At 38.3% G+C, this 27,064-nt stretch overlaps 1 protein-coding gene across 1 annotated transcript; it reads left to right on the top strand.

Moving 5' to 3' along the window:
• The first annotated feature begins 10,460 nt into the window (after positions 1-10,460).
• LOC119789766 (placenta-specific gene 8 protein-like) lies at positions 10,461-25,285 on the top strand. Its single transcript, XM_038294843.1, has 4 exons — positions 10,461-10,535; positions 14,576-14,686; positions 20,999-21,144; positions 24,893-25,285. Exons 2-4 carry the CDS (start codon positions 14,578-14,580, stop codon positions 25,028-25,030), a joined length of 393 nt encoding a protein of 130 aa, XP_038150771.1. The 5' UTR covers positions 10,461-10,535; positions 14,576-14,577; the 3' UTR covers positions 25,031-25,285.
• The last annotated feature ends 1,779 nt before the right edge of the window (positions 25,286-27,064 follow it).

Below are 27,064 nucleotides of genomic sequence, written 5' to 3'. Positions count from 1 at the left end.
GGTACTCCGGCTTCCTCCCACAATCCAAAAACATTACTGTTAGGTTAATTGGCTTCTCTACAGTCCCCTTAGGTGTGAGTGTGTGGTTGTTTGTCTCTGTGTTGCCCTGCGATGGACTGGCGACCTGTCCAGGGTGTTCCCCGCCTCTCGCCCATTGACTGCTGGAGATAGGCACCAGCACCCCTCACGACCCCACGCGGGATAAGCGTGCTAGAAAATGGATGGATGTTTATTAAGGTATGTGATATTGTGTGCAAATTGTTTCTAAAAATATTTTTTTGTTATTCACTTTCTTTTTTAGTGTTTTCATCGCTGGATGAAGTAATATTGGATAAAGTTAACATTCGCCCACAAACCTATGCAAGATAAGAAAGCATCTGAGAAGCTATCTTTGTGGTTTGTGCAATCTGTGCTTTTCTACAAAGTGTTGCCAACTGCAGGGGGCTTTAAATTAGACTATCTCAAATTAACATCACAGGTAGTCAGATACCCAGAATACAAGCAGAGAGCTAACAGATCCCTGTAGAAGTGGAGACTCGGGTTAGTGACTTTGAAAACTCAAACGGGCCACAACAATGAGAAAGAAGAGGAAGAAGTAGAATCCAGAGGGATTGTTTCTCCACAGCATGTGGCTGGAGACAGACACCATCAGAGTTCCAGGAGGGAAGCTCAGCAGACTGATGAGCAGAAGCCAGCAGAGGAGGAGCAGAAGTAACCGCTGGGGGGGAATCTAAAACCAGAGTTGTAGCAGAAGCAGGATTCCAGGCCAGAAGATCAGAGAGCCAAAGAGTGCGAAGGAGAATCCACGCAGAGGTCAGGAGACAGGTCCAAGGTAAGCAGGTAGAATCCAGGAATCAGTCCAAAACAGATCAAGCTAACAGAGCAAAAAAGGGGTAAAGCAAAAAAAAATAAAACATCCAGTAGCAGAAAATCAGAATATCACAGAAGCGCTAGCGTTTCTTTCACACACAGCGCAAATAATCTGGCACTGATGGCTGGAAAACAGGCAGCATAAATAGGAGCTTGGAAACAGGTGGATCAGATGAACAGTGACAACCTATTCTCATTATGAAATCGTACGAAAAGTTATGCACCGTAATTTCGTACGTTTTGGACGTTTTTTTCATCGTATGCGCATGCGCATCTGACGCACCATTCACGAATATAGAATATAAATTACAATTAGCCCTAACCCTGACCCTAACCCTAAGATATAAAACAGCAAGCAACGTAGTTAGAGACATGAATAAGTGACGATTGCACTGTTTTTCCCATTTTTACGTCCGTCCGCGGATCTACTTTTTTTTTCTGTCTGCCAGTGCATGCGCACTGATGTGGTTTTTTGAGGAAAAACGTCCAAAACGTACGAAATAGTGTGCATAACTTTTCGTACGATTTCATACGCACTGATAATGAGAATATGTTGACAGTGATGAGCAACCGGGAAGAGATAGGTGAATGGAATGCACAATGACGCCATCCATCAGCGCCAAGATCATGACACACTGATCTTTTAGAGATAATTAATTTGCATTTAATGACATGCATTTGCACCTAAAGTTATAAATGATTATGAAATATCATATTTGGTAGTTTGGGTTTACTTTTTCTCTAATAATAAGATGTGTAGTGGAACTCAGGGACAGATCCTTGCGGAAAAAAATCGCAGCTCGAGCTGTTATTGGAGGGGGGGAATAATTTTTGCAGTATAAATGTATTTTTATTTTTTTATTTAAATAGTTTGGTTGGCATTTGCTTCTCTTTTGTTTTGCTGATTTAGTGCAAACCTTAATCTTTCAATAAGTGAAAAGCTTACTTTTAGTTAATGAGGTTAGTAAGATGACCTAGATTTGCCAGCACAAAGTTTTTACCAAGGCTGACAGGAAGGGGAGAGCTGCAACAGCTGTTGCTACAAACCATATAGCTCCTTATCATTCTTAGGTTTTCGGGTTCATAAAGTTTAAGCTATACAAGAGGTTTCTGTTTGCATGAGTTTTTAAAACTGCTTATGTGCTAAATGATACATTGAACAGTTTAATTGTACACAGCAAAAAATAAATAAACATGTCAATGTAGAAAATATTTTTAGATGCAATTATGTAGCTGCCATAGTTAGTGTATGGAATTGTTTAAGTAGTTTTAATGTTGTATTTTCCACAGTTGTGGTTTTTCATAATGTTTTTGGAAGGCTTTAAGGAATTAGTTTTCTGAAAGGTAACATTTGCATGATATATGTATGTTGAAAGTTAAAAATTGTTGCAACCTCCTAGTGGTAAACCTTAAATTGCAGATTATAGGTATGGTCATGTCCTCTGGGTTTATACATAACGCTGTTGATAGACTGCTGGATCCTGGATGTTTGTATGGTTTATTAAACAGACATTCACAACATCTGAGTGTAGAAGCAGGAATATTGATATGATGGATACTGAAATGTAGAAAACTCCCCAGAATTAAGTAATAAAAATTAGGGCTACCTACAACATCTCTATCTTTAAGGGGCCTTTCCATTGACTTCTATTCATTTCTAACCCATTTCTACAGCTTAACCAGCAGCCTTACCCTAAACCTAACCATTACGGGTTTGGTTTTGACCTCACAAAGCACCGTGTGAAGGCCTTTGTTGTCAACATGTTGATTAAGAGTGTTGAATTGAGCACTTCTCTCAAAGACTAACTGGAATATTTCAGGTCTTTTATTGTCTTAATACGGATGATTTTGGCATACAGCTCATGAAAACCCAAAATTCCTATCTCACAAAATTAGCATATATTATCTGACCAATAAAATAAAAGTGTTCTTAATACAAAAAAGTCAACCTTCAAATAATTATGTACAGTTATGCACTCAATACTTGGTGGGGAATCCTTTTGCAGAAATGACTGCTTCAATGCGGCGTGGCATGGAGGCAATCAGCCTGTGGCACTGCTGAGGTTTTATGGAGGCCCAGGATGATTCGATAGTGGCCTTTAGCTCATCCACAGTGTTGGGTCTTACATCTTTCAACTTTCTCTTCACAATATCCCACAGATTCTTTATAGGGTTCATGTCGGTAGAGTTGGCAGGCTAGTTAGGCACAGTAATACCATGGTCAGTAAACCATTTAGCAGTGGTTTTGGCACTGTGTGCAGGTGCCAGGTTGTGCTGAAAATGAAATCTTCATCTCCATAAAGCTTTTCAGCAGATGGAAGCATGAAGTGCTCCAAAATCTCCTGATAGCTAGCTGCATTGACCCTGCCCTTGATAAAACACAGTAGACCAACACCAGCAGCTGACATGGCACCCCAAACCATCACTGACTGTGGGTACTTGACACTGGACTTCTGGCATTTTGACATTTCCTTCTCCCTAGTCTTCCTCCAGACTCTGGCATCCTGATTTCCAAATGACATGCAAAACTGAGCAGCAGTCCAGTGCTGCTTCTCTGCAGCCCAGGTCAGGCGTCTATGCCGCTGTTTCTGGTTAAAAAGTGGCTTGACCTGGGGAATGCGGCACTTGTAGCCAATTTCCTGCACACACCTGTGCACAGTGGCTCTGGATGTTTCTACTCCAGACTCAGTCCACTGCTTCCACAGGTCCCCCAAAGTCTGGAATCGGCCTTTCTCCACAATCTTCCTCAGGGTCTGGTCACATCTTCTTGTTGTGCAGCGTTTTCTGCCACATTTTCCTTCCCACAACTTCCCACTGAGGTGCCTTGATACAGCACTCTGGGAACAGCCTATTGGTTCAGAAATATCTTTCTGTGTCATACCCTCTTGCTTGAGGGTGTCAATGATGGCCTTCTGCACAGCAGTCAGATTGGGGTTTCGAGTGATGAACCAGGCTGAGATTTTGATTGGCCTCAGAAATCTTTTGCAGGTGTTTAGGGTTAATTTGTTGATTCAGATCATTAGGTGCATAGCTCGTTTAGAGACCTTTTTCATGATATGCTAATTTTGTGAGCTAGAAATTTTGGGTTTTCATGAGCTGTATGCCAAAAAGATCAATATTAAGACAATAAAAGACCTGAAATATTTCAGTTAGTGTGCAATGAATCTAAAATATATAAATGTTCAAGTTTTATCATTACGTTATAGCAAATATTGAACTTTATCACAATATGCTAATATTTTGAGAAGGACCTGTATGCTTAAGTTAATCTGAGCATAGCTTGTCTGTAGTTATTTCCTTTTCTTACAGCAGGACAGCAGCCTTTTTTTAATCTCAGCCTTTATGCCATAGATTTTCTGAAATTAGTCTAGGAGGAAATGTAATTAATCAGGCAAGTAGTCGATCTTCTGTCCTAATAGTGTTTATCATGATTGTGTTTTCCTATTGTTTGTTTGTCTGTTTTTACTTCAGACTCATTGGGTGAGAGATGCTGATCAAACTCTCCATTCATCTGCCACTCAGTCTCAAGTTGGCAGAGAAAGTGATGTCAGTCTATCCAAACTGGGTCTTTGAAAAACTTCTCCACCTTGACACTTTGGGAAGCAGAATCTGCAGGGTTAGAGTTTGTCTACATACACTATATTGCCAAAAGTATTTGCTCACCCATCCAAATTATTGGAATCAGGTGTTCCAATCACTTCCATGGCCACAGGTGTATAAATTCAAGCACCTAGGCATGCAGACTGTTTTTACAAACATTTGTGAAAGAATGGGTCGCTCTCAGGAGCTCAGTGAATTCCAGCGTGGAACTGTGATAGGATGCCACCTGTGCAACAAATCCAGTCGTGAAATTTCCTCGCTCCTAAATATTCCACAGTCAACTGTCAGCTGTATTATAAGAAAATGGAAGTGTTTGGGAACGACAGCAACTCAGCCACGAAGTGGTAGGCCACGTAAACTGACGGAGCGGGGTCAGCGGATGCTGACGCGCATAGTGCGAAGAGGTCGCCAACTTTCTGCAGAGTCAATCACTACAGACCTCCAAACTTCATGTGGCCTTCAGATTAGCTCAAGAACAGTGCGCAGAGAGCTTCATGGAATGGGTTTCCATGGTCGAGCAGCTGCATCCAAGCCATACATCACCAAGTGCAATGCAAAGCGTCGGATGCGGTGGTGTAAAGCACGCCGCCACTGGACTCTAGAGCAGTGGAGACGCGTTCTCTGGAGTGACGAATCGCGCTTCTCCATCTGGCAATCTGATGGACGGGTCTGGGTTTGGCGGTTGCCAGGAGAACGGTACTTGTCTGACTGCATTGTGCCAAGTGTAAAGTTTGGTGGAGGGGGGATTATGGTGTGAGGTTGTTTTTCAGGAGCTGGGCTTGGCCCCTTAGTTCCAGTGAAAGGAACTCTGAATGCTTCAGCATACCAAGACATTTTGGACAATTCCATGCTCCCAACTTTGTGGGAACAGTTTGGAGCTGGCCCCTTCCTCTTCCAACATGACTGTGCACCAGTGCACAAAGCAAGGTCCATAAAGACATGGATGACAGAGTCTGGTGTGGATGAACTTGACTGGCCTGCACAGAGTCCTGACCTCAACCCGATAGAACACCTTTGGGATGAATTAGAGCGGAGACTGAGAGCCAGGCCTTCTCGTCCAACATCAGTGTGCGACCTCACAAATGCGCTTCTGGAAGAATGGTCAAAAATTCCCATAAACACACTCCTAAACCTTGTGGACAGCCTTCCCAGAAGAGTTGAAGCTGTTCTAGCTGCAAAGGGTGGACCGACGTCATATTGAACCCTATGGATTAGGAACGGGATGTCACTTAAGCTCATATGTGAGTCAAGGCAGGTGAGCAAATACTTTTGGCAATATAGTGTATCTCCAATCCTCCTGATGAGATTTTATGATCTTAGCCATGCAGTTTGTCACAAATACTTTAAATCTTAAAGCTTTATTCTTGATGTACTTTAACACGGATGCACTCTCCGTCCAGAATACTGAATCCATTAAGGTACAAGTGTAGCTCATTCCTCCTCAAAGCATCAATGACTGACCATTGGTACTGTCTCAAGTTCCGTTCTGAAAATGGTGATTTCCGTGATTTTTTTCATTGGTGCCACTCAATAGGAGTGCTGGTTTCCATTCATTTTTTACCCTTTATACACTAACCCTGACGCTTAACCTAAACCTAATCATTACTGGTACATACCTCACTTTATCCTAAACCTAAATCAAACCTTAGTCCTAAACCTAAGCCAACAAAGTGAGGATTAGAGAAATGTCCTCACTTTACCAGTAAAATGCAGCAAAATGTCCTCACTTTCTATAAAGTACACAGACAAAGACTCTACCCACCATCAGCATAGAACATTATTAATTGTTCTATGTTGCCGAAAGTCCACTGCATCTTATATGAAGTTGAATTTTTATTGACTGCCTAAAAGGCCTTCAGTAAACCCCCTTCTTATATAATAAATTAGTATCATCAGAACAAACCTGATCAATAGAATTTTATATCATTTTCCGTACATGGTAAAGTTCTTCTAATGTGTGAATTCAGTTCATGTTAGGTTTAGGGTTCGGTATGTGTCTATAATAGCTAGGCTTAGGTATGTGTTAGTAATAGTTAGGGTTAGGTATGTGTTAGTAATAGTTAGGGTTAGGTATGTGTTGGTAATAGTTAGGGTAAGGGTCTGGGTTAGGCCATATAAAATGATGCAAATCAATGAAATGTCCCCAATTATAAAAACAAGAATGTGAGTATGTGTGTGTGTATGTATAAACATCTACATCAACCAAAGTAGTTGAGTAATAACTACCAGTTATTGCAAATGATCTCGTGATCTCACCTTCTAACCTTGTGTTTTGGTTATGAATCAGCAGCATTTCTGAGATGGAAGTTAAAATTCTTTTAAGACTCTTTAAGTTTTTGAATATTCCATAAGGTCTAAGCTTCAGCCACAGTTAACATTGTTTTTAACACAAACATGAAATATATTTATTACCTTTTTCCCCCCCTCAAAAAACATACAAAACAAACAAAAAAAAAAAAATCATATTAATGTCCACGACCCAGCTATATGCTGCAGCGTTGAAAACTAATCTGCTGCCCCTGTATGGAGAGATATTTGTGCCATCGGTTTGAGCGCGCAGGAACCAATCCGAACCATACTGGAACCTGAAATATCCTCCTTATTTTTCTTTTAAAACATCAAATTTAAATCCATGTCAATAGCAGGTAAAAGAGATGGATGAGGCAATGATCTAATAACTGTTTTACTGAAGTTTATTTGAGATAATTCAAGATATTTTATAGTACTATCTTAGGAATGTTGACAAAATAACTGTAAGAGTTGTTTGATTTTCCTGATTGTGTTTTTATTTATTTATGTATTTTTTTTCATCTAACCGGATGTAGTATTTGGAACGAATGCTTACATATTAATGAACTGTAAAACATATGAACCTGAAAGGGAAAAATTGAGAAGAGTAGTTGAAATGACAGGCCAAGAATGGAGTCTTAAAGGATTATTGGGAAATAAAGGAAATATAAAGGATGTTTATAGATTAAGGAAAGCATTATTTAGTTATCTTCAGAATGCAAAATTAAAAAATAGAATTTAATAGATGTAAAACAATGTTGCTACACACTCATGAACAGTAGGTGGCGGTATGCACCTTAAAGTTGCTTGCGATCCGCCATGATAGAAAAGAAGAAGAAGAAGGAAGGAATGCTTTCATTGGATGAAAAGAAGCTGAGTGTGATTGGCTGATGGTATGGTTCATTTACATACATTGCTGAAGTTGCGAGCGCAGAGAGTCGAGCGAGCGGAGAAACAGCCGAGCGCACAGCTGGTGTTGAGCGCGGAGAGAGAGCAGGTCGAGCGAGCGCGAGCAGAGACGGATTCGAGCACGCGCAGAGATGAAACTGAGCGCGAGAACAGTGTGTTGAGAGGGTTTTTCAGAGTTGAGCGCGCGCCAGACCGGTTTTGCGCGCGCGCGTGTTGTCTCACTGCGCGCTCGGATTGGTTCCTGCGCGCTCAAACCGATGGCACAAATATCTCTCCATACCCCTGCTGGCAGATTAAATATCTGCACAGGACCTATGGTCTCAGTTTTCATGTGGAGCAGTGGAGGCATGGGCGTAGGTTTGCATAGGGACCATAGGGACATGTCCCTACCAAAATTTTGAACCGACCTAATTGTCCCCGACCAATAATTGGATGTGAGCAACATGTTTATAATTTACAGCAGTAGTTATTGCAGCAGTGCCTTCTTTTCCTCTCCAAAATTTTGAACCGACCTAATTGTCCCGACCAATAATTGGATGTGAGCAACATGTTTATAATTTACAGCAGTAGTTATTGCAGCAGTGCCTTCTTTTCCTCTCTCAGCTCCTCTGTCTCTCCTGTCCCTTTCATGTAGCAGCGCATGGAACTGTGCTGCCCTGTTTAACTCAACTCTCATTGGTTGTTCTGCCTTAAGTTCCGCCTTCTCTCTCTCTGATTGGCTGTTTTCTAGTCCGCGTGTGCTTGGAGCACAACATTGAAAATGTATTCACACTAGAATGCAGCGGTTACTACAATTAATATTAGGCTACAAAACTAGTACCAATAAAAAAAAAAAAAAAATGAATATCATGTACACTAAAAAACAAAAACCTTTTTTTTACTTTTATAAAACGAAATATTCTGAGTCAGCCAGGAGTTCTGAAGACTGCTGGAAAAATGGGCAAATAAAGGCTGTAAGCCATCAACATTTCTGATTCTTAGCCACAGCCAACTAAAAAAGAAAATGTGAGGATTTCTTTTTTACCGATATTAAGTTGATATTACTGTTTTCATTTTTTGTTTTTATTTTTACAATTTTGATATAATAACTGATCTAAGTGGGTTGCTCTGTGGGGAAAGGCACATTTTACATTTATATTACTGTATGTTTTAAAGTCTCTATACTCCAGTTAATGATGAATCACGTACTAAATTAGTTGACGATTATTGAAATAATCAATTAATATGATTCATTTTTTTCAGCCCCAGATGAAATACATGAAATGGGCGACACAGAGTAACTACAGCCCAGATGTTCAACTTTTATAGTGAAGTTAATATTTTAATGAATGTATTATTTTGCTTGATACAGAGAGAGAATAGTAGGTAAAAATATAAGAGTGGGGTTTAACTCTGCACAATTCTATATCTTCAGAAGAAAATACTGTATTTACCTTCTCTCTTAGTCGTTCAAATGAAACCGTTTTCAAAGTGGAAAACAGTCCTAATTCCACATTCATCAGAGCCGGTGATACTTCAAACATTGATAAACAGCATCTAATGAGTGTAGAGCTTATAACATTTTTATTAATGGAGCAAAATGTTGCTTTTCTCTTTTAACAATTAATTCCTCTTATCAGTACGGATGCTCACATCGAGCATAAAAAAGGACATGCATATTGCATAGCACCAATGACACCAGACCAATAGTGTCCCTACCAAAGTTCAAATCAAACCTACGCCCTTGAGTGGAGGAAAGTAACAAAGAACATTTACTTGATAACTGTATTTCAGCACTTTTTTTTTTGAGTATCATTACTTTACCTGAGTAATTTTTTGGGGGAATACTTACAACTTTCACTCCACTACATTTCAAACTCTAATATTGTACTTTCTACTTTACTTTATTTCCAGGAAGCTCCAAGTTCCTTGTTCCTTTTGGCTCATCTTAGCATAATAATCCACTGTTGCCATTTTTCTTTCTTAAAATGCAATTTCAACATGTAAGGAATAAATCTGGACACCCCTGTTTTAGGGATTTGCATGATATCCCACAGATGAGAAACTCAGGGCAGATATTATTTGTTGTTTATAAATGTTATAAAGGCAATTACTGGACATGTAAGGATGTCTCCTTCTATTCATATTTTGTTTGATAAAGGAACAGGATTGCTACAATGGACTTTCTAGGGTGTTTTAGTGTTGTCTTGGTGTGTGATTTATGCTATATGTTGTAAGTCTGGCTTTTTATTTACATTGTTGCTGCACTGTTTTTTAAAATTACTCTTATTATTATTAGTATCACCTTGTTTTATGGTTATTTGTGTAGGGAAGACAAAAAAAAGAAAAGGCTGGACATTTGCTAAGTGCACATAAGATGTTTTCTAATTCATGTTACAGTAACAAGATTATGGGTGCTCTTCTGTATCTGTCTGACAAAAAAAATAAATAAAAAATCAAGGTTGTAGTTGTTGCCATGTGGCAAAGTTGTTCAGTAAGATGAGTCCTCAAAGCAGAGTTGCAGTTTCTTTATAGATTCAACCGTAAACTTCTATTCCGAGAATCAGGACTCTCCTGTTTTATTTTTAATTTGTCTTTAAGTAAGAAATAATAAAATGTTTTGCTTATTTTTGTGGCATTTTTATCCTGAAGTTCCTTACAGGTGGTGTAGAAATTGTAGCAGTGGTTCTCTGCATCAATACATCAGGTGGTTTCTGAAAGTTTCAAGGTTCTTTAAAACCTTTTTGTATTCCAGTAATTTTTTGAGTAGTTTTCCTTTTGCTCTCTCACTCCCTCCTTTCAGAAAAGTGAAACTTTCAGGCTCCTTCATCACTACTTGGCACTCCGAGCTTTCCACGCCACGTTTTTATCAACCCAACTTTAAAGAGGTAAGAAATAAAAAAAAAAAACCCTTAACAACGAAATAAAATAAACAACGAGCTGCTGCTTTAACTTTAACCTGAACACCTCAGTTGATGGGATTTTCCTGCAAATGACTATATTTCAAAGTTCTTTAGTTTCAATCAACTTTTTGCTAGGTTAATTTTTTTATTTTTTTTTCTAATAATAAATCAAAGCACAGCTTATTTTTACTCGTTCCTAACTGTACATTTCATTTGCATATATTTTGTCTATTACAGTCATTTAAATTGGTAATGCATGGGTGAATTGCGATTCTCCTTTCTCTGATTAATTAGATTGTCTAGAAACATTTAGATCGACCTAGATGCATTCTGTCTAGATGTTGCTTTCAGACCTTATTAAAAGCACCTGTATCTGTGCATGAAACAAAACAGGTTATATATGTAGGGCTACGCTAAGGCATAAAAAAAAAGAAGAAACATATGATTACAGCCTTCTATAGAACTGTTAAAACCCACCTGGTTCTGTTGAAATCTATCTATCTATCTATCTATCTATCTATCTATCTGTCTGTCTGTCTGTCTGTCTGTCTGTCTGTCTGTCTGTCTGTCTGTCTGTCTGTCTGTCTGTCTGTCTGTCTGTCTGTCTGTCTGTCTGTCTATCTACAGGGCTGTCAACTCTCACCCATTGGGAGTGAGACTAACCCATCTCAGTGTCTTTACACACTCTCACTTCATATTCCCAATTTCTCACGTTAAAAAATGACAGACATTAAAACTCAACTCCGTTCCAATTATTTGTGTATAAAAATAGCATGGTGATCAAAATCTGTATCAGTGCCAGTAATCCAGTAATAGCTAATTAGTTTCCAATTGTTTAATTTACTTGAATAGAGAATAATTAATGAACGCAGTTGTAAAATTCTTAGTTTAAAATATATTTATGATGCAAGTATTGTTGTAGGGTCCATTCTGCTTTATTTTAATTCTCTAAAAATGAAAACCTACAACCTATAGCTGCATCTAACTTCATCTAACCATGACAGGAAACTATATATATGTATATATATATATATATATATATATATATATATATATATATATATATATATATATATATATATATATATATATATATATATATATATATATATTTAACTAATTGAAGTGAATCCATGCTATCCAGAACCAAACTGGATCCATGTAAAACTTCACCACCAGATTTCTGATACAGTCTCTGTTGCAACGCTTCTTGAAAAGTCAGGAAATGACTTCAATAAGATCTCTCTGATCACATAAAGTAGGCAAAACTTCTCAAGAAGCAATGCATGACACTTCTTTATAAAGGAGTTAAAGAACAAAGACTGCCGCAAGTTTATGTATGAGCACAGTGATTACAGCAAATCTGTATCCACAAATGGGAAAAATATAAACCAGCGGTAACAAGTGGCTGGTCTACCAAAATTAATCAGAAAGCTTATTAAAGACTCATCATAGGAGGTGATGCGCTGCAGACCTCACATGCATCATTTAAAGTTGGTTTTCAACATTCAGAGATAGGAAAAGGACTGGGAAAGCCGCCACTAAATCCCTTTATTGTCCCACGAAGGACAATTCCTTTATGGTCGATTGTAGATTGATATGGTAGTATCTTTCTAAAAAGATAACAAATCCTTTATCACATAAGTATGCCACAAAGTCCAACTCTGTGTGTTTTAATAGCTTTACTACCTTTGTTCTGTTTGGCAAGGAAAGCAACATGTTTAAGGGGTCAACTTCCTTTATAGGGCGCTGTTAACATAAGTCCATTATGGACATGTCTTTATGTTTTTTTTTTTTAAATATGCCTTGTTTCTTTTGAAATTACGTATCACAGTTTTGAAAGTCGTAGGGAAGCAGCTGTTCCAACACAGGGACGGAACTCAATGGTTAAACAAATTATTCTAATTTCTTATTTCAACCGTTGCGTATATTAGCTGTGACACATAATTCAAGCTGTGACCAAAAAAATTGATTGACAGATGACCGTTGATATATGATTGGCCGAATTAAGGTGTACAAGCTGATATATAACTAACTGGCCTGCATAAAATAAAGAAAAATCCTCCCACAGATTTTAAGACAGGATAAAAGAAAAAAAAAGATTTTTTTTAAATTTTCTAACTTTTGGGACAATATGGTCTGATAAAGAGTACATTTATATACCAGTACATGTTTATGCCAGAATGATTGGAAATTTAAATATGACTTGCCTATGACTTTAAAGATAAACATGGGCTGTTTCTAGTGTGTTTTCTTCAAGTTTAGCACACTTGTTATCTTTTTATTCCATTAAAAAAAAGTTTCAAGTTTGCCTTATTTTTTTGGGATCTAGGGAATATTGTTGTTCTGTTCGGAAAGTTAGCCACTTGATGCTGCTTTCTGTTTTTCAAAAAAAATCTCAGTATGTTTTAAAATAAGATGATTAAGAGACTAATAGCTGAAGTGAGTTCATAAGTGGTTGTCCGATTACGGAAATGCGACATACAAGTACAGGTCCTTCTCAAAATATTAGCATACTGTGATAAAGTTAAGTATTTTCCGTAATATAATAATATAACATTTATATATTTTAGATTCATTGCACACTAACTGAAATATTTCAGGTCTTTTATTGTCTCAATATGGATGATTTTGGCCTACAGCTCATGAAAACCCATAATTCCTATTTCACAAAATTAGCATATTTCAAATAATTATGTACAGTTATGCACTCAATACTTGGTGGGGAATCCTTTTGCAGAAATGACTGCTTCAATGCGGCGTGGCATGGAGGCAATCAGCCTGTGGCACTGCTGAGGTTTTATGGAGGCCCAGGATGCTTCGATAGTGGCCTTTAGCTCATCCACAGTGTTGGGTCTTGCGTCTCTCAACTTTCTCTTCCCAATATCCCACAGATTCTCTATAGGGTTCAGGTCAGGAGAGTTGGCAGGCTAGTTAGGCACAGTAATACCATGGTCAGTAAACCATTTACCAGTGGATTTGGCACTGTGTGCAGGTGCCAGGTTGTGCTGAAAAATGAAATCTTCATCTCCATAAAGCTTTTCAGCAGATGGAAGCATGAAGTGCTCCAAAATCTCCTGATAGCTAGCTGCATTGACACTGCCCTTGATAAAACACAGTAGACCAACACCAGCAGCTGACATGGCACCCCAAACCATCACTGACTGTGGGTACTTGACACTGGACTTCTGGCATTTTGACATTTCCTTCTCCCCAGTCTTCCTCCAGACTCTGGCATCCTGATTTCCAAATGACATGCAAAACTGAGCAGCAGTCCAGTGCTGCTTCTCTGCAGCCCAGGTCAGGTGTCTCTGTTGCTGTTTCTGGATCAAAAGTGGCTTGACCTGGGGAATGCGGCATCTGTAGCCCATTTCCTGCACACACCTGTGCACGGTGGCTCTGGATGTTTTTACTCCAGACTCAGTCTGCTGCTTCCACAGGTTTTAAAGGCCTCAGGAATCTTTTGCAGGTGTTTAGAGTTAATTTGTTGATTCAGATGATTAGGTGCATAGCTCGTTTAGAGACCTTTTTCATGATATGCTAATTTTGTGAGATAGGAATTTTGGGTTTTCATGAGCTGTATGCCAGAATCAAGAATCATCTGTATAAAGACAATAAAAGACCTGAAAATATTTCAGTTAGTGTGCAATGAATCTAAAATATATGAATGTTCAAGTTTTATCATTAGATTATGGAAAATAATGAACTTTTATCCCAATATGCTAATATTTTGAGATAGGGACGGGGGTCATTCACAGCAGAGTAGGTTAAATTTTGGGGTGTGATGCAAAAAGGTTAAGAACCCCTGGTCTAGAGTTTGTTTACTTTTCATATTAATCGTGTCTCCTGAATAAAAATGATGTTACTAGAGATGTACCTGAACCCAGCTCAACACAGCATGTAAATTAATTCTCACCACGTCTGATGCTCCCTTTTTCAAATAACAAACTGGGGGTGGCAGTGTGCAAGGGCTCAGAAATAAAAATACACAGTTCCTCTTTCAATGTGTCGACTCTTTCCTCCAGACATGGCTTACCAACCCCCCCGATCCCAGGTGGTGATGGTCACCTCCACCCATCACGGTGTCGGGACATGGAGCACTGGCATTTGTGACTGCTGCAGCGATATGGGGACCTATAAGTCCACTGAGCTAATTTCTTACATCCTGCAAAAAAATACCATTAATAAGTTCAAATGTCTTGATATTTAAAGAAGCCTCTAAAACCAAACGCCCTAAGAACATTTCTGAGAAAGAAGAATAAGTGTTTTTTTTTTTTCACAAATTCATTGTTTTGAACCAGGCTATAATCTTTGTGGTCAAACAAATAAAGGTATAGTTTTTTTCTGGGTGGATCATCAAGACTTAGACTTAGACAGATTTATTTGTCCTTTTGTTTACACAAGTCTAATACAAAAATAAATTTTGTTTAGAACAGCTCTCTAGACAAAAATGTAAAGTGTAGCTTTGAAAAATGGTAAAAATTTTTTTTTTAAAAAGAGTAATATAAACATATGACTGTAAATGTACAGTTCTAACATTTTCAGAGGGCAGCAGGGAGCACAGTCCATGGTGGGGGGGTGAGGCTTCATTTATGATGTTGCGGGCTCGGGACACACAGCGCTGAGATGAAATGTCTTTTATGGACCTGCAGACTTCTGCACCTGCAGAAATGATAAAGACTACCGAAGTCCTTTAAACTGAAACTATTTACCATTGATCGGACTACAGGCGTTCTGCAAGTCACACGAGGGAGCTTGCACTCAGATGTCAACATTCTGTTCAATGATAACCATTGGCCAGACATTAACATCACATTTGGCAGTTCTTTCAAGATAATAATCTTAACACGTGTTTTAAATTGCTTAATTAAAGACAGTAGAGCAGTACATGTGATATGTAACCTGTGAAAAAAACTGCTTCAATTGGTACCGCCTACTGCCTGTATTTCAATCTGGAAAGAATAAATCGGGACGAGTCAAAACAACCAATCACAGCCAGAGGAGCATCTGATGGAGTGTCAATCACAGCTCACACACGCTGAATCCCGCCCCCCCCCCCCCCCCCCCCCCCCCCCCCCCCCCTGGTCGCATGCGGTAGCCGCGCAGATGCTGTGAGAGGGGTGGAGCTTGGAGGTGGGGCATGAGTGAAGCAGAGAGGGTGGGGGAGTGGAGTGAAACCTGTTTTTCTTCAAATTTTCAGTCGAAGTCTGCTCTCTTCTCAATGTTACAGACTGCAGCTTTAATAGGATTTTACTTGTATGGAATGTATGTTTCATTTGATGTGCTACAGTCAGTGTGCGAATAAATTCTCTGCTCAGTGGATGGCTATTCCAGATGTTGTTATCAACACCTATCTAGATCATTTCTGACGCTTTATTTGTTCAACTTACAACCTGGAACCTGCCAAAGATTTGCTCCCATCATTACAAGTGTTTTTTTTGTTTTTTTTCAAATTTTCAAATGTATTGTCCCAGACTTATGAAATTCATACCACAATAATAGAGAATAGGTCTGATTATGTTGAGAAACTTGCATAATTGTAAACACATTATTTCTCAAATTAAGCAGGGGAGGGAGATCTCTGCAACTTAAAACCTTGAACCTGCGGAAGTTTCCCTCCCCTCCTTATTTTCACATTCCCTCAAATCATGTTGGCTTTGCCGCTTGGCCGTAAGGCTGTTTAGAACACCATCAATCCAGAATGTTGAAAGGGCAATATTATTGCCATTACTGTTAATACATAATAGAAGGGGGGTGATTTTTAAAAACTTTTTTTTAAGGGGGATTCCATCCCCCCTCATCCTCTCTCAACTCAAATACTGTGCACTGGGACCCTTTCTCCAACTGGATCCCCGCTCTTTTTCGTGCTCATGTTCCCACGTTGTCGAACAAACTTGCTCCCACTTCCTCCCCTCCTCTGCCATATCTAGACCCACAGCTAGTTTGTAATTGTCCCATTTGCGTTGTGGTGTGGAATAACATAGCACAGACCACGCTCAATATTAAGCATAAATCAAAAATATCTGCGACAGAGCATAACTAGCCCTTAAGACCAAAGTGTAAAATTGGGAGAACCTTCTGATCTCTGTTGTGATCTGGACAGTATGACGGAAGTCAGTAGAAATTAGATGGTAAAAAACATATTGGATGCAAACTACTACAGGACCCACAGGATATATATATATATATATATATATATATATATATATATATATATATATATATATATATATATATATATATATATATATATATATATATATATATATATATATATATAATCTGCTATATGTATACATATACATATAGCAGATTGTGCATGTGGTGCTGACTTCTTTAAATCTACTAAAAATGCTAAGCTAACATTTAACTAGCTTGAACCAAAATTCTCACTACAGGATATTGTTTCCACACTAAATATTTAACTATCATGTTCTGCTGCTCTTAAGCAGTTATCTGTGACTTTAAACAGTCACTTCATTGTTAAACTTCTGTTACATTGTCAGATTGTGATCACTCTGATTTCTTCCTGTGTTGCACAGATAAAAAGGCAGCATGACATTTAAAAATAATAATTATAGGCATGGCACAATAAACAGTAAAGCGTGATTGTTTTCTTCATGTCTCCTTTTTTCTGAATGACAAAATGTTTCATTGCGTTGCATCTATCTGTTAATAATACACCCAAACTAACAAAAAAATAAATTGAGCCTTTGTTTGTGTGAACAGGACCTTTGAAGGAAACTACAGGAAAGAAGATGAACTAAAACACTTGGGTGAAATAAAACCATCATTTATCTCTCAGCAGAAATATTCAGCTGTACCAGAAGATAAGTTAGAGACAAGTCAAAACAGGCAGCAACACAAATTTATAAGAAAAGCTAAAAGAAAAACTACAATGTAGGAAATTTTGCAGCATAATAAGGGCTTAGTGTTAGTGTTCAAGCCTTTCAAAGTCACCTTTAGACCAATATATGATGAGATATTGGTCAACAGGGTTAATTTGTCATTAAATATATATTTTCTTTTTTTATAACTCAGCAAAAATACTTGCTTTTAAAGCAAAGCCTCATCTCTGATCTGGGTGATGCCCACTTCATGACATTGCCGTATAAAAACATCCATGAAGCCTAAACAATGTCTGAGAGCTCATACAGCCAAAAAAAGAACTTCCATAAGAAAATAACTGTTGCGCTTAGTTCTAATTAGCTACTAAAAAAGCCTGTTTGTCTCAAACTTCAGCTGGAATCATTGTGCTGTGCCTCAGATAATTTTTCCCTGATCAGAGAGAGTGGCCGTTTGTTTGGCGCAGCGTGGTTAAAGCTGGTGTTTCCTGGAGGGAGCCATCTTATGTAGATATCCTCCAACCACACATTTTCACAGGAAAGGGTGAGGCTGCTGCTCTAACAGCAGAACTCATGAGGATTATTTGGAGATGCACTGATCAAGTGTCACAGGATGAGGTCAGATAAAGCTACTATGATGAGAGCAGAGAAAATATAATGGTGGAGGTTGAACTACCAATGAGTGCAACATTGGAGAGTAGAAGTAGAATGAAGCAGAGTAATGAAAAGGTTTGCTAGGTCTTCTAGCAGTCTAAACCTATAGCAGCATATTTTTAAATATATAACCTGAGCCACTCTAACTATAACTTTATCAAAAAGGAAACTTAACCTTAAAGGGGAACATCGTTTTTTTTTTTACATTGGGCCTTTGATTTTACGTTATTACATCATGTTCTACTCACCCATATTAGTTTTGTGTCTTTTGGAGCTGTTCTGAAGATATTCCGTTAGGTTATATCCAAGTAATCTTATGTACGCCAGCATTCATAACATGTAGGTGAAGCACTGTCCCTCAGACATCCGAGGTTATATTTTTAGAGTAGAGAAGTAGAGCGTAGCCACAGGCTACGCTCTACTTCTTCTATTCATTCAGCTAGCTAATCTGAATCGTTCAATTCCATTTCGAGAGCGAGATCATCTGTGGTAGTAGCACCAGACATCTTCCAGGCATGTGAGTAAAACTAGCAGCAGTTCAGTGGACAGGAAGAATGAACAGTAGCCGGCGCACGTGGATGACATCATACACACTCTGCTTTGTTTTAAAAAATATATAAATATAAAAAATATCTTCAGCTTTTCTTCACCCATTTATGTTTCTATAAAAATAGCCATAAAATAATTATGGCTTAAGAAATGTAAATTATGAAAGATTTGATTTTTTGTTTGATAAATGATAGGATAAAGGATATTCAAAAAAACAAAAGTTTAAGTGCTCCATCAGCTTCTAAGATCTATGCCTCACGGTTTCATGGTTGCTAGGCAACTAAACTTATGCTGAGGTAAAAGCGGGTACAGCTGCTGATTTGACAGCTGATCTCTTCTAGAACTTTGTTTTTTAGTTTTCTGAAGTAAATCGGGTCCTTTGAAGGATGCAGCCCCTTAATTGGAACACATCCTAAAAGATCTGGCTAGCATTCCACTTTATGTACTCTCAGGAGCTGCTAGTAGACCTGCAGATTAAAAGCGAGGGGCTCTATTAAGAACATAAGGACAGTCAGATCTCTTAAATATGATGGAGCCTTGCTTTATACACGAGAAGGAGGAATTTGAATTCTATTATGGATTTAACAGGAAGCCAATTAGAGGAAGCTGAAATAAGACAGCTGGGAAAGTTTGAATGTTCATAACAACTCTGAAGTGACCAGGACCAGAATATTCACATTTTTGACAAAGAAGACAGGTGGTTTGAAAAGAGGTGTGAGGGAAGCCATTTATGTTAAGAAAGAAAAACCAAACCTTAACCGAAGGTGGTGCACTCAGGTTTCAAAAACCTACAATGCAGCGATAGATTTGATTCCTTCCCGCTATAATTACAACCCCTGGCCCCATACAGAGAACCAAAACATCATGCCTGATTAACAAGGCCAACAATTCCCCCTAACAACCTCCCCTTCAGAGGCATAGACCAGTATTGGGAATTGCAAGTTAACAAAGAACCCAAATGACTCCCAATTCTGAAGGGGCGGACCCATTCTTCCAGTTCAATTTGCATGTTTCCTAAACCAAAAAAAGGCTTTGTTTTGGGCCGCTCTGTAAAGCTTCCAATTCAACGCTAATTCTGACATTTTGAAATGAAAAAGCTTCCTGGATGGAGGTGAAATGTCTTCAAACTTGGAAACAAAGTCCAGTGAATTGTTTTTAATTAATTGTTTTGAAGTGCTCTTTTAGGAACATAAGGAACAATCATATCTCTGATATAAGATGGAGCTTGGCCATTTAAGGCTTTATATGTGAGAAGGAGGATTTTAAATTCTATTCTGGATTTAACAGGAAGCCAATGTAGAGAAGCTAGGATAGAATAGATATGATCTCTCTTTTTAACCTTCTGCAGAACTCTATCAGGTGAAGGCTTAAGGTTTGTGGACTTCCTAAATAATTGAAATGGTCCAATCTTGAAGTAACAAATGCATGGCTACTTTCTCAGCATCACCCCTGAACAGGTTATTTCTAACTTTTGCAATATTCTGGGTGTGTCAGAAGGAAATTCTAGTTTTCATGCCCTATGCCAGCAGAAACAGGGAAGATGGATGCACCTAAATACTGAAAGCAATTTTGCAGGACACTGCATTAACATAACTTGCTGGCGCTTACATGAACACCTGTGTTCCTGAAGGGGGCAGTGTGGATTTATTGAAAAAGTTTTTACAAGACACCACTGCAGGCGAAGACTGTAAACCCTGCTGTAGTTATACACATAAAGCAGGCATTAAACAACAAATTAACATTATAATTTATGAATGGATCAAGCTGCACGTGCCAGATCTCATTAACTGTAAATATGTTTTTTTTTTGTTTGTTTCAAAATGCCTGATGTGTTAAAGCCTTCTACCCTTAAGAAAAAAATTCAGGAACTTAAAAGTGAAAGGTTTGGGTGAAGGACACAAAGAGCTGTGAAGGCGTGAAACTTGAGGAGGTGCTACAGAAACATGTTGCCTCCAGTGCCAGCTTGCTAAACACTGGCAGTAAGTTTTTCTGATTGACTCACATCTGTTCCCTGGTTTATTCCATCCATCCATCCATCCATCCATCCATCCATCCATCCATCCATCCATCCATCCATCCATCCATCCATCCATCCATCCATCCATCCATCCATCCATTTCTTACACGCTTGTCCCGAGTGGGGTCGCGAGGGGTGCTGGTGCCTATCGCATCCATACATGTCCAGTGGATTGTTATTTTCACTTTTTTTTTTTTTTAGAAAAACTGAAGTGATTTCAGTCTACTTTAATCCCAAATATGGGCTGAATCTGATTTGAAATTCTTTTAACACCAAAACTATCCTTGATAATTTACATTTCTTTTGTGGGCTTTATTACTTGATAAACTTAAGTGGATTCTGTGATAATTTCACTAATAAAATATTCTCCATCTCCCCAACAGGCTGCTGTGGCCTGTGGTGTTTCCCCTGCATGCAGTGTCAGACTGCCAGTAAACATGGATGGTGCTGTGCCATGCCGCTGCGAGACATCTGCTGTGTGTTGTCCTGTGCGCTGCGCTCCAGCATTAGGCGACGCCACAATATTCCTGTAAGTCTGGAAGTTGTTGGAGCAACGCTCATTCATAGTGTCTTGATGTTGCTGTTAGGTGGTGTGGCAGTCCTAATCATGGCATATTGTTACTTCCTAGAATTTAAAATCATGATAACTTGAAAATAGCAAGTCTTCTTTCATTCACTGCCTCAGTGGTGCCACAGTTGAATGTTTTCCTGGATTGACATAATGGTTTATTCAGAATTGGTTGACAAACTTGTTAGCAGTTAATTATTCACCTGTGTGTCGGGGTTGTATGCAGAATACGTTGACTTTATTCTGCCTTGAAAAATTCAGGTTCTGAGGAAACTACTGACTAAAACAACCTCGGTTGTTTTGATGGTTGTTTTGACGACCGCCAGAACAACTATGATGGTAAAAGGTTTTCGTACAGTCTATAAAGGTGTTTGTATCTTCTCTATCAATGGATAAGCAAAGAAAGGAGAAAAAAAGGCAGTTTTCCTTCTGCCATTTTCTGTGTATTTAATTCCTAAGATGAAATTGCTATAATTTGAGAGATTGTCAATTGTTTTTCTTAAGAAAACATTCAGATGCATTCAACAACCCTATCAAAAAAACATGGCCCTAAACACCTAAATGATAAATTTACAATTGTTTCCTAAGAGAATGTAACTGTAAAAAAAAAATGAAAATTTGTGGTTCTCTGGCTTGTAGATTTTATTTAAAATAAAACTGCACTTTACTTACTTTTTCCAGAATGTAGCATACAAAACTTCCCTCCATCATTATTCACATATTTTACACTCCTTATCCATACCTTGCATGTATTTTGCTGTGGCAGCATTTGTGGTAGCTCCAATATTTTCAGATCTTTTTAGATCTCTAGAAAATCTGCAGTTTAGTCAATTTCTGTTCAATAAGAAATCGACAAATATGAGTAAATTTTTACCTGGAACTGTGAGTCATGGTCCTCTGAGGAGCTGCACTGAATTGCTTTTTTTGACTAGTAAAGAAAAACAACATTTTAACTCTATGTTTTTTCAAACTTATTGCAATATAATACTAACCTGCCATTATAAGCACTCTGTTGCAGTTTGGTTTTACTTTTTTGTTTTTTAAAAAAGGTCCATATGTTTAACAGCTCTCCTAAGTCTTAGTTTAAAATAAAACACAAAGCAGCTGCCGGTTTAAATTTACTTCTACTGTGTGTAATCTCTCCTCCCATAACTACAATACGCAGTGAACAGCCACCAATCATATCTCAAAGTGACACTCCCAGAGCTGTAGAGTCTTACCTATGGCTCTGGACAGATCCCATTATGTAACACCAGTATAGATATCAGATCTGCTGGAGTGGTCAGATCTGCTCTGGAGTCTGCCCCTTCTTATGACATCACCACTCAGACAAACTGTATTGTACCCGTTTCATAAGAATCCGATCTCTTTTGGAGTCTCAACATATTATTACCAGTATAGGCTATTATTTAGAATTTAATTGGCGATCTAAATTAGCCAAAGGTAGAAAACAATCATTCTTATTCTTGAAGAAAATCTCTGCCATTTAAAAGGTGACACAAAAAGTCTCAGTGCTCCTTCTTTTTCTTTTTATTAAGATCTTAGGGCAATGAAGGACTTAAAAATGACTTTCGTGGAGATTCTTTTTGACAAAGAAAACAGTTATTCTACTTGTAGAAAATAAATGGTTGTTGTTGACACAAAGGTATAAATAGTGTAGCTTAATATTGTTAGGTTCCAGTTTTTGGGGTTAGTTTGTTTTCCTTTTCAGTTCCACCATTCATCCACCAGATGGTACGGTCTGGTTACGCGGTCTTGGAGGGTTTGCCTACACGTTTCAATTATCCACACCTGCAACCTCTAGGATTTTTCGAGTACTTCCAGCCATGAAGGAAAACCTTTCGAGACGCCAAGAGTTCCACAACTCCTCTCTTCTGAGCTCAGACCTCATCCAAGTCTCCTGTTGACAGTCCGCTCCGCTGCTCCTCTGTGCTTCCATAAACTTACCTGTCCACCCTCCAACGTCACGTCCACCTTCAACCTGCCAAAGCCCCCACAATTGGAACATAACACCCTGCAATTCTAGCAGCAAGTAAGTAAGTAAGAACAGAGTATTCAGTAATCTACTCTCTTCCCACCAACCGTGATCTCACCATTTCTCTCTCTCTTCTGTGCAGTCGCACCTGGATACCTGGCCACAGGTCCCACCAAGCTGTGTTAACCAGATTCCTGTTTTTTTGTTGTTTAACAGAAAATAAACACTCAAACTTTTACAATCTCTCTGAGTGTTTCTGCATGTGGACAAAAAATATTAGACCCATCATGACAAATATGGCTAACTGACCTAGGTAAAATAGGCCAACCTGTAGTAGCTTTTTCACAAGTGGTAAAGGTGTTAGAAACTAAAAAAAAACATTTGAAAACTGCTTCTTTTATTTTCTGAAATGTGACAACAGAAATACATGGAAATCATCTTTTTCCTTCACAAAAAACAAGATAGATCCACAAATTCCTAAACAAGCAGTTATCTCCAAATAAAGTATAACCCCATTTCCCGCCATAGAAAGCATTATCAGTCAATTCTAACTTTATTTCAGGTGCTATTTCAGTCCTAATTCTGAATGTTCTGATGTTTTTTTTTTAATCCTCCTACATTTAAATGTATTAAGTAGGTTTAGATTTCACTCTCTTTAAAACATACTTGTTTTAAATGTGCCAAAAGGATTATTTAAATTTGAGTCAAATCCTCGAGAATTAAGTATTAGAAAAATCTGCCATTTCAGTTAAATTCATAGCTTTAATGTATTTTAGTTGCATATTCCAAACTATATCCAATAGATTTAGTAATCTGTAGTGTAATATTTATTGTATCACTTTAAGGGATGAAAATCGCTGATTTCATTGTTCAAAAGGTTTAATTGATATACATGTGTGTCCATAAGAATATGGAGGAAAGGAAAAATCTAATTCTCTCAGATTTTCATTTAGAAAAATCTAATTCAGATCAAGATGACCCATAACTATAGATTTTATTCTATTTGATTATATTATGAAACCTGTTTGAACTTATCTGTACAAAAAAAAAACACCAGTCACAGCCTCAAGCTAACACACTACAAACTCCAACTATTGTCAACCACAAAGAGCCCTCAAAGGACCCCAGGAAGAAAATTATAGACCTGCAACAGGCTGGGAGGTGAATCTACAGTAGCCAAGGAGGTTGTTGGAAATAAATCAACTGTGGGAACAATTGGAATGAAATGAAAGTAGTAGGGACTCATATCCTGCAGTACCAGGCAAATCCCTCTGCTTAAGGCACTGCATGTTCAGGCCTGTCTCAAGTTCACTAGAAACCATATGGATGATCCAGAAGAGTTACGCATCAGTAGCTAAATACTTTTACTTTTTGTTAGTTTTTACTACTTAATACCTTTTCCTCCCTCTGTACATACAGTTGCCTGGTTATTTAAAAAGTGGCAGAAAAAAAAAATCCCAATGAGATGAAAACGAAATGGGGCAAAAAAACTATGGAAAAAGGTTTTGACAAAAAATAATAAAAATGATCAAGAAAAAAAAAAAGAGGCAAGTATTTGGATATAAAACAATCACAAATGCAGCCTATGTGTTAAACAAGTAATAAAACTATAGAAATTGATTCAAGTATTTACATGATCTAGGTGCATCTAAATAAATCAGAATATAGTTGAAAAGCATTTGATGTAGATCTCTGCTAATTGTATTATTCCATTCTTTTTGTTTTCATCTGCAGGGCTCATGCTGCGGTGACTGCTGTAATGTAATGTGTTGCTACACCTGTGCTTGGTGCCAGATGAATCGAGAAGTGAAGATCAGGTGCCGCCATCCGACTCGCACCGCCGTGGTCACCACTCAGGCCAGAGGAATGTAGCTTGTTGACCCGGTGGTGGTTAGTTCATTTCATGTGACTTGGTCTGCAGATAGTTAGCTGCACAATTTCCTATTGTGTCACATCAGCGCCGTTCAAAGTTGATCATTTGTATTAGAGCAAAGGGAAACATTTATTTCAAATTAGTGCCTTAAAACCTCCCAGCAGAATGAGACTTATTCTATTGTGTCCAGCACTTTTATTAACCTTCTGATTAAGATGTTCTTGTTTTTGGAAAACTCCTAATAAAATACTTTCTGCAAGTCAAGAGAAAGCCTGCATCTTACATCATCTTTTCTCTCCCATCAGATTATTCCCGTATATCACAAGGTTTGAGCATATGAACCGTTGAGCAATAATCTAAGAAGCATCTTGCTAGCTTTTCTGCTTTCAGTACTGTGTAATTCTGGTGTTTTTTCAGATTGAAATCCCTTTTTGACATCTTGAATAGACTCAAGTCTGTGTATCTGCTGTCTGCAACTGCTTTTAGTGTAATAAGAGTTAAGCAGATACATGGTTTACACTTTCTTAAAAAGAATGGAGATGTAGCAGTTTTCTGATCTATTTTTTTTTCATAATGTATTTTTCAAATACATTTTTTTGACAAATTGCATCAAGCAGGTATAAGCTGCTCAATATATCAAATTTTTGTTATAATGATATCCAAAATTATTTTGATATAGTTTGCTGTAGTTTCTGTGTCGGATGGATACACCACCTGGAAGAGGTTCGATGCATCTGTGAGCTCTCCAAGAGATATATAATAATCTTTCTGTCATTGCAACTTTATACATGTCATGTGTTCTCTGCATCTAACTCATCCATTACGAAGCAGCAAGCTGCTCCTGTTCAGCACCTAGGAGATAATCTAGAGCTAAGCGTTCTGCTCAGGGACCCAACAAGGTAGTCTGCTGGATTAAAGCTAGGAATGTAATATGCTCAGAAAGTAGGACCCAATATTCAAGGCGAGACAAATGGTGGGAAGATTCAAAGCATTTATTAAAATCAGGACGCGGTACTGTGGATCTACAGCGACTGCGAGGGGAGGCGGGGCACCAGCAACTCTGGTTGGAGAGAAACAGAGGTAAGTGTCCATGATAATCTGACGGAAGATGATTAATCATGTGAGCCACTTACACGGTTTAACAATTCAGTCCAACTCCTAAGAGCGAGGTAGGATCCAGCCGATGGACTTCCAACGAGATCCGGCGGGAGCCGCCCAGAGTGCTGCAGCCCCAGTGAACAAGAATGAATCCAAGCCAGGTCAGGGAAACAGTTCAGAACAGAAAGGCTCAGAGATCGAGGAATCCGTAGCCCTGTACAGGGTTCCGATCAGAACAGAAAAAAAGCTTGTTCAAGGTTCCAGGAGTCCATAAAGAGTTCAGGCAGAATGTTCAGATGGGCACACGCAGGCTCAGTGGTTGAGAGGCAGAACAGTTCAGGATAACAGGAAAACTACGGTACGCTAAAACTCGACATGATCAGGAACTCTACAAAATACTAAAAACGTCTCACCACTGGCTTTCAGGAACGAGAACATGAACTATGGCCTCAGAAATGAACCAAAAGTCAAAGTAACATGACTTAATTCTTTACAACCCTGTACCAAATATAAATATTGATTTTCTCAGGTGTTCAAATACTTATTTGCAGCCGCATCATACAAATAAATAGTTACAAAAATCACACATTGTGATTTCTGGATTTTTAAAAATTTTTTTTTTAGATTGTGTCGGACATGCCTGTACGGCTGACAATCTCAGACCCCCCCATGATTTCTAAGTGGGAGAACTTGCAAAATAACTGGGTGGTCAAATACTTATTGTCCTTCCTGTATAATATATGCTGGTTTACTGTTTACATTATCAAACAAAGCCATTGTATATTTCAATCTGAAAAACTCACACGAAGATAAAAGACAATTAGGAGAAATTTATTGATACAATTACTTTGTCTTTAGCGTTCAGACCTAGGGAGGAAACATAGCGCTGAATTTTGATATATATGCATGAACAGGAGCAAAGAACAGGGCTGTTT

Source organism: Cyprinodon tularosa, unplaced genomic scaffold (genome assembly GCF_016077235.1).
Source record: "Cyprinodon tularosa strain WSP-4 unplaced genomic scaffold, ASM1607723v1 ctg347, whole genome shotgun sequence".
Classification (NCBI taxonomy): domain Eukaryota; kingdom Metazoa; phylum Chordata; class Actinopteri; order Cyprinodontiformes; family Cyprinodontidae; genus Cyprinodon; species Cyprinodon tularosa.
The sequence above is the reverse complement of the archived record's forward strand: the minus strand, read 5'-3'. Positions and strand labels throughout refer to the sequence as shown.

What these genes read in the sequence shown, in the direction of transcription:
- LOC119789766 (XM_038294843.1), top strand. Translation starts at nt 14,578, where the DNA reads ATGGCTTACCAACCCCCCCGATCCCAGGTGGTGATGGTCACCTCCACC. An exon ending in CTGCAGCGATATGGGGACCT is followed by an intron (nt 14,687 to 20,998) that starts ATAAGTCCACTG and finishes TCTCCCCAACAG; the next exon opens with GCTGCTGTGGCCTGTGGTGT. An exon ending in GGCGACGCCACAATATTCCT is followed by an intron (nt 21,145 to 24,892) that starts GTAAGTCTGGAA and finishes TTTCATCTGCAG; the next exon opens with GGCTCATGCTGCGGTGACTG.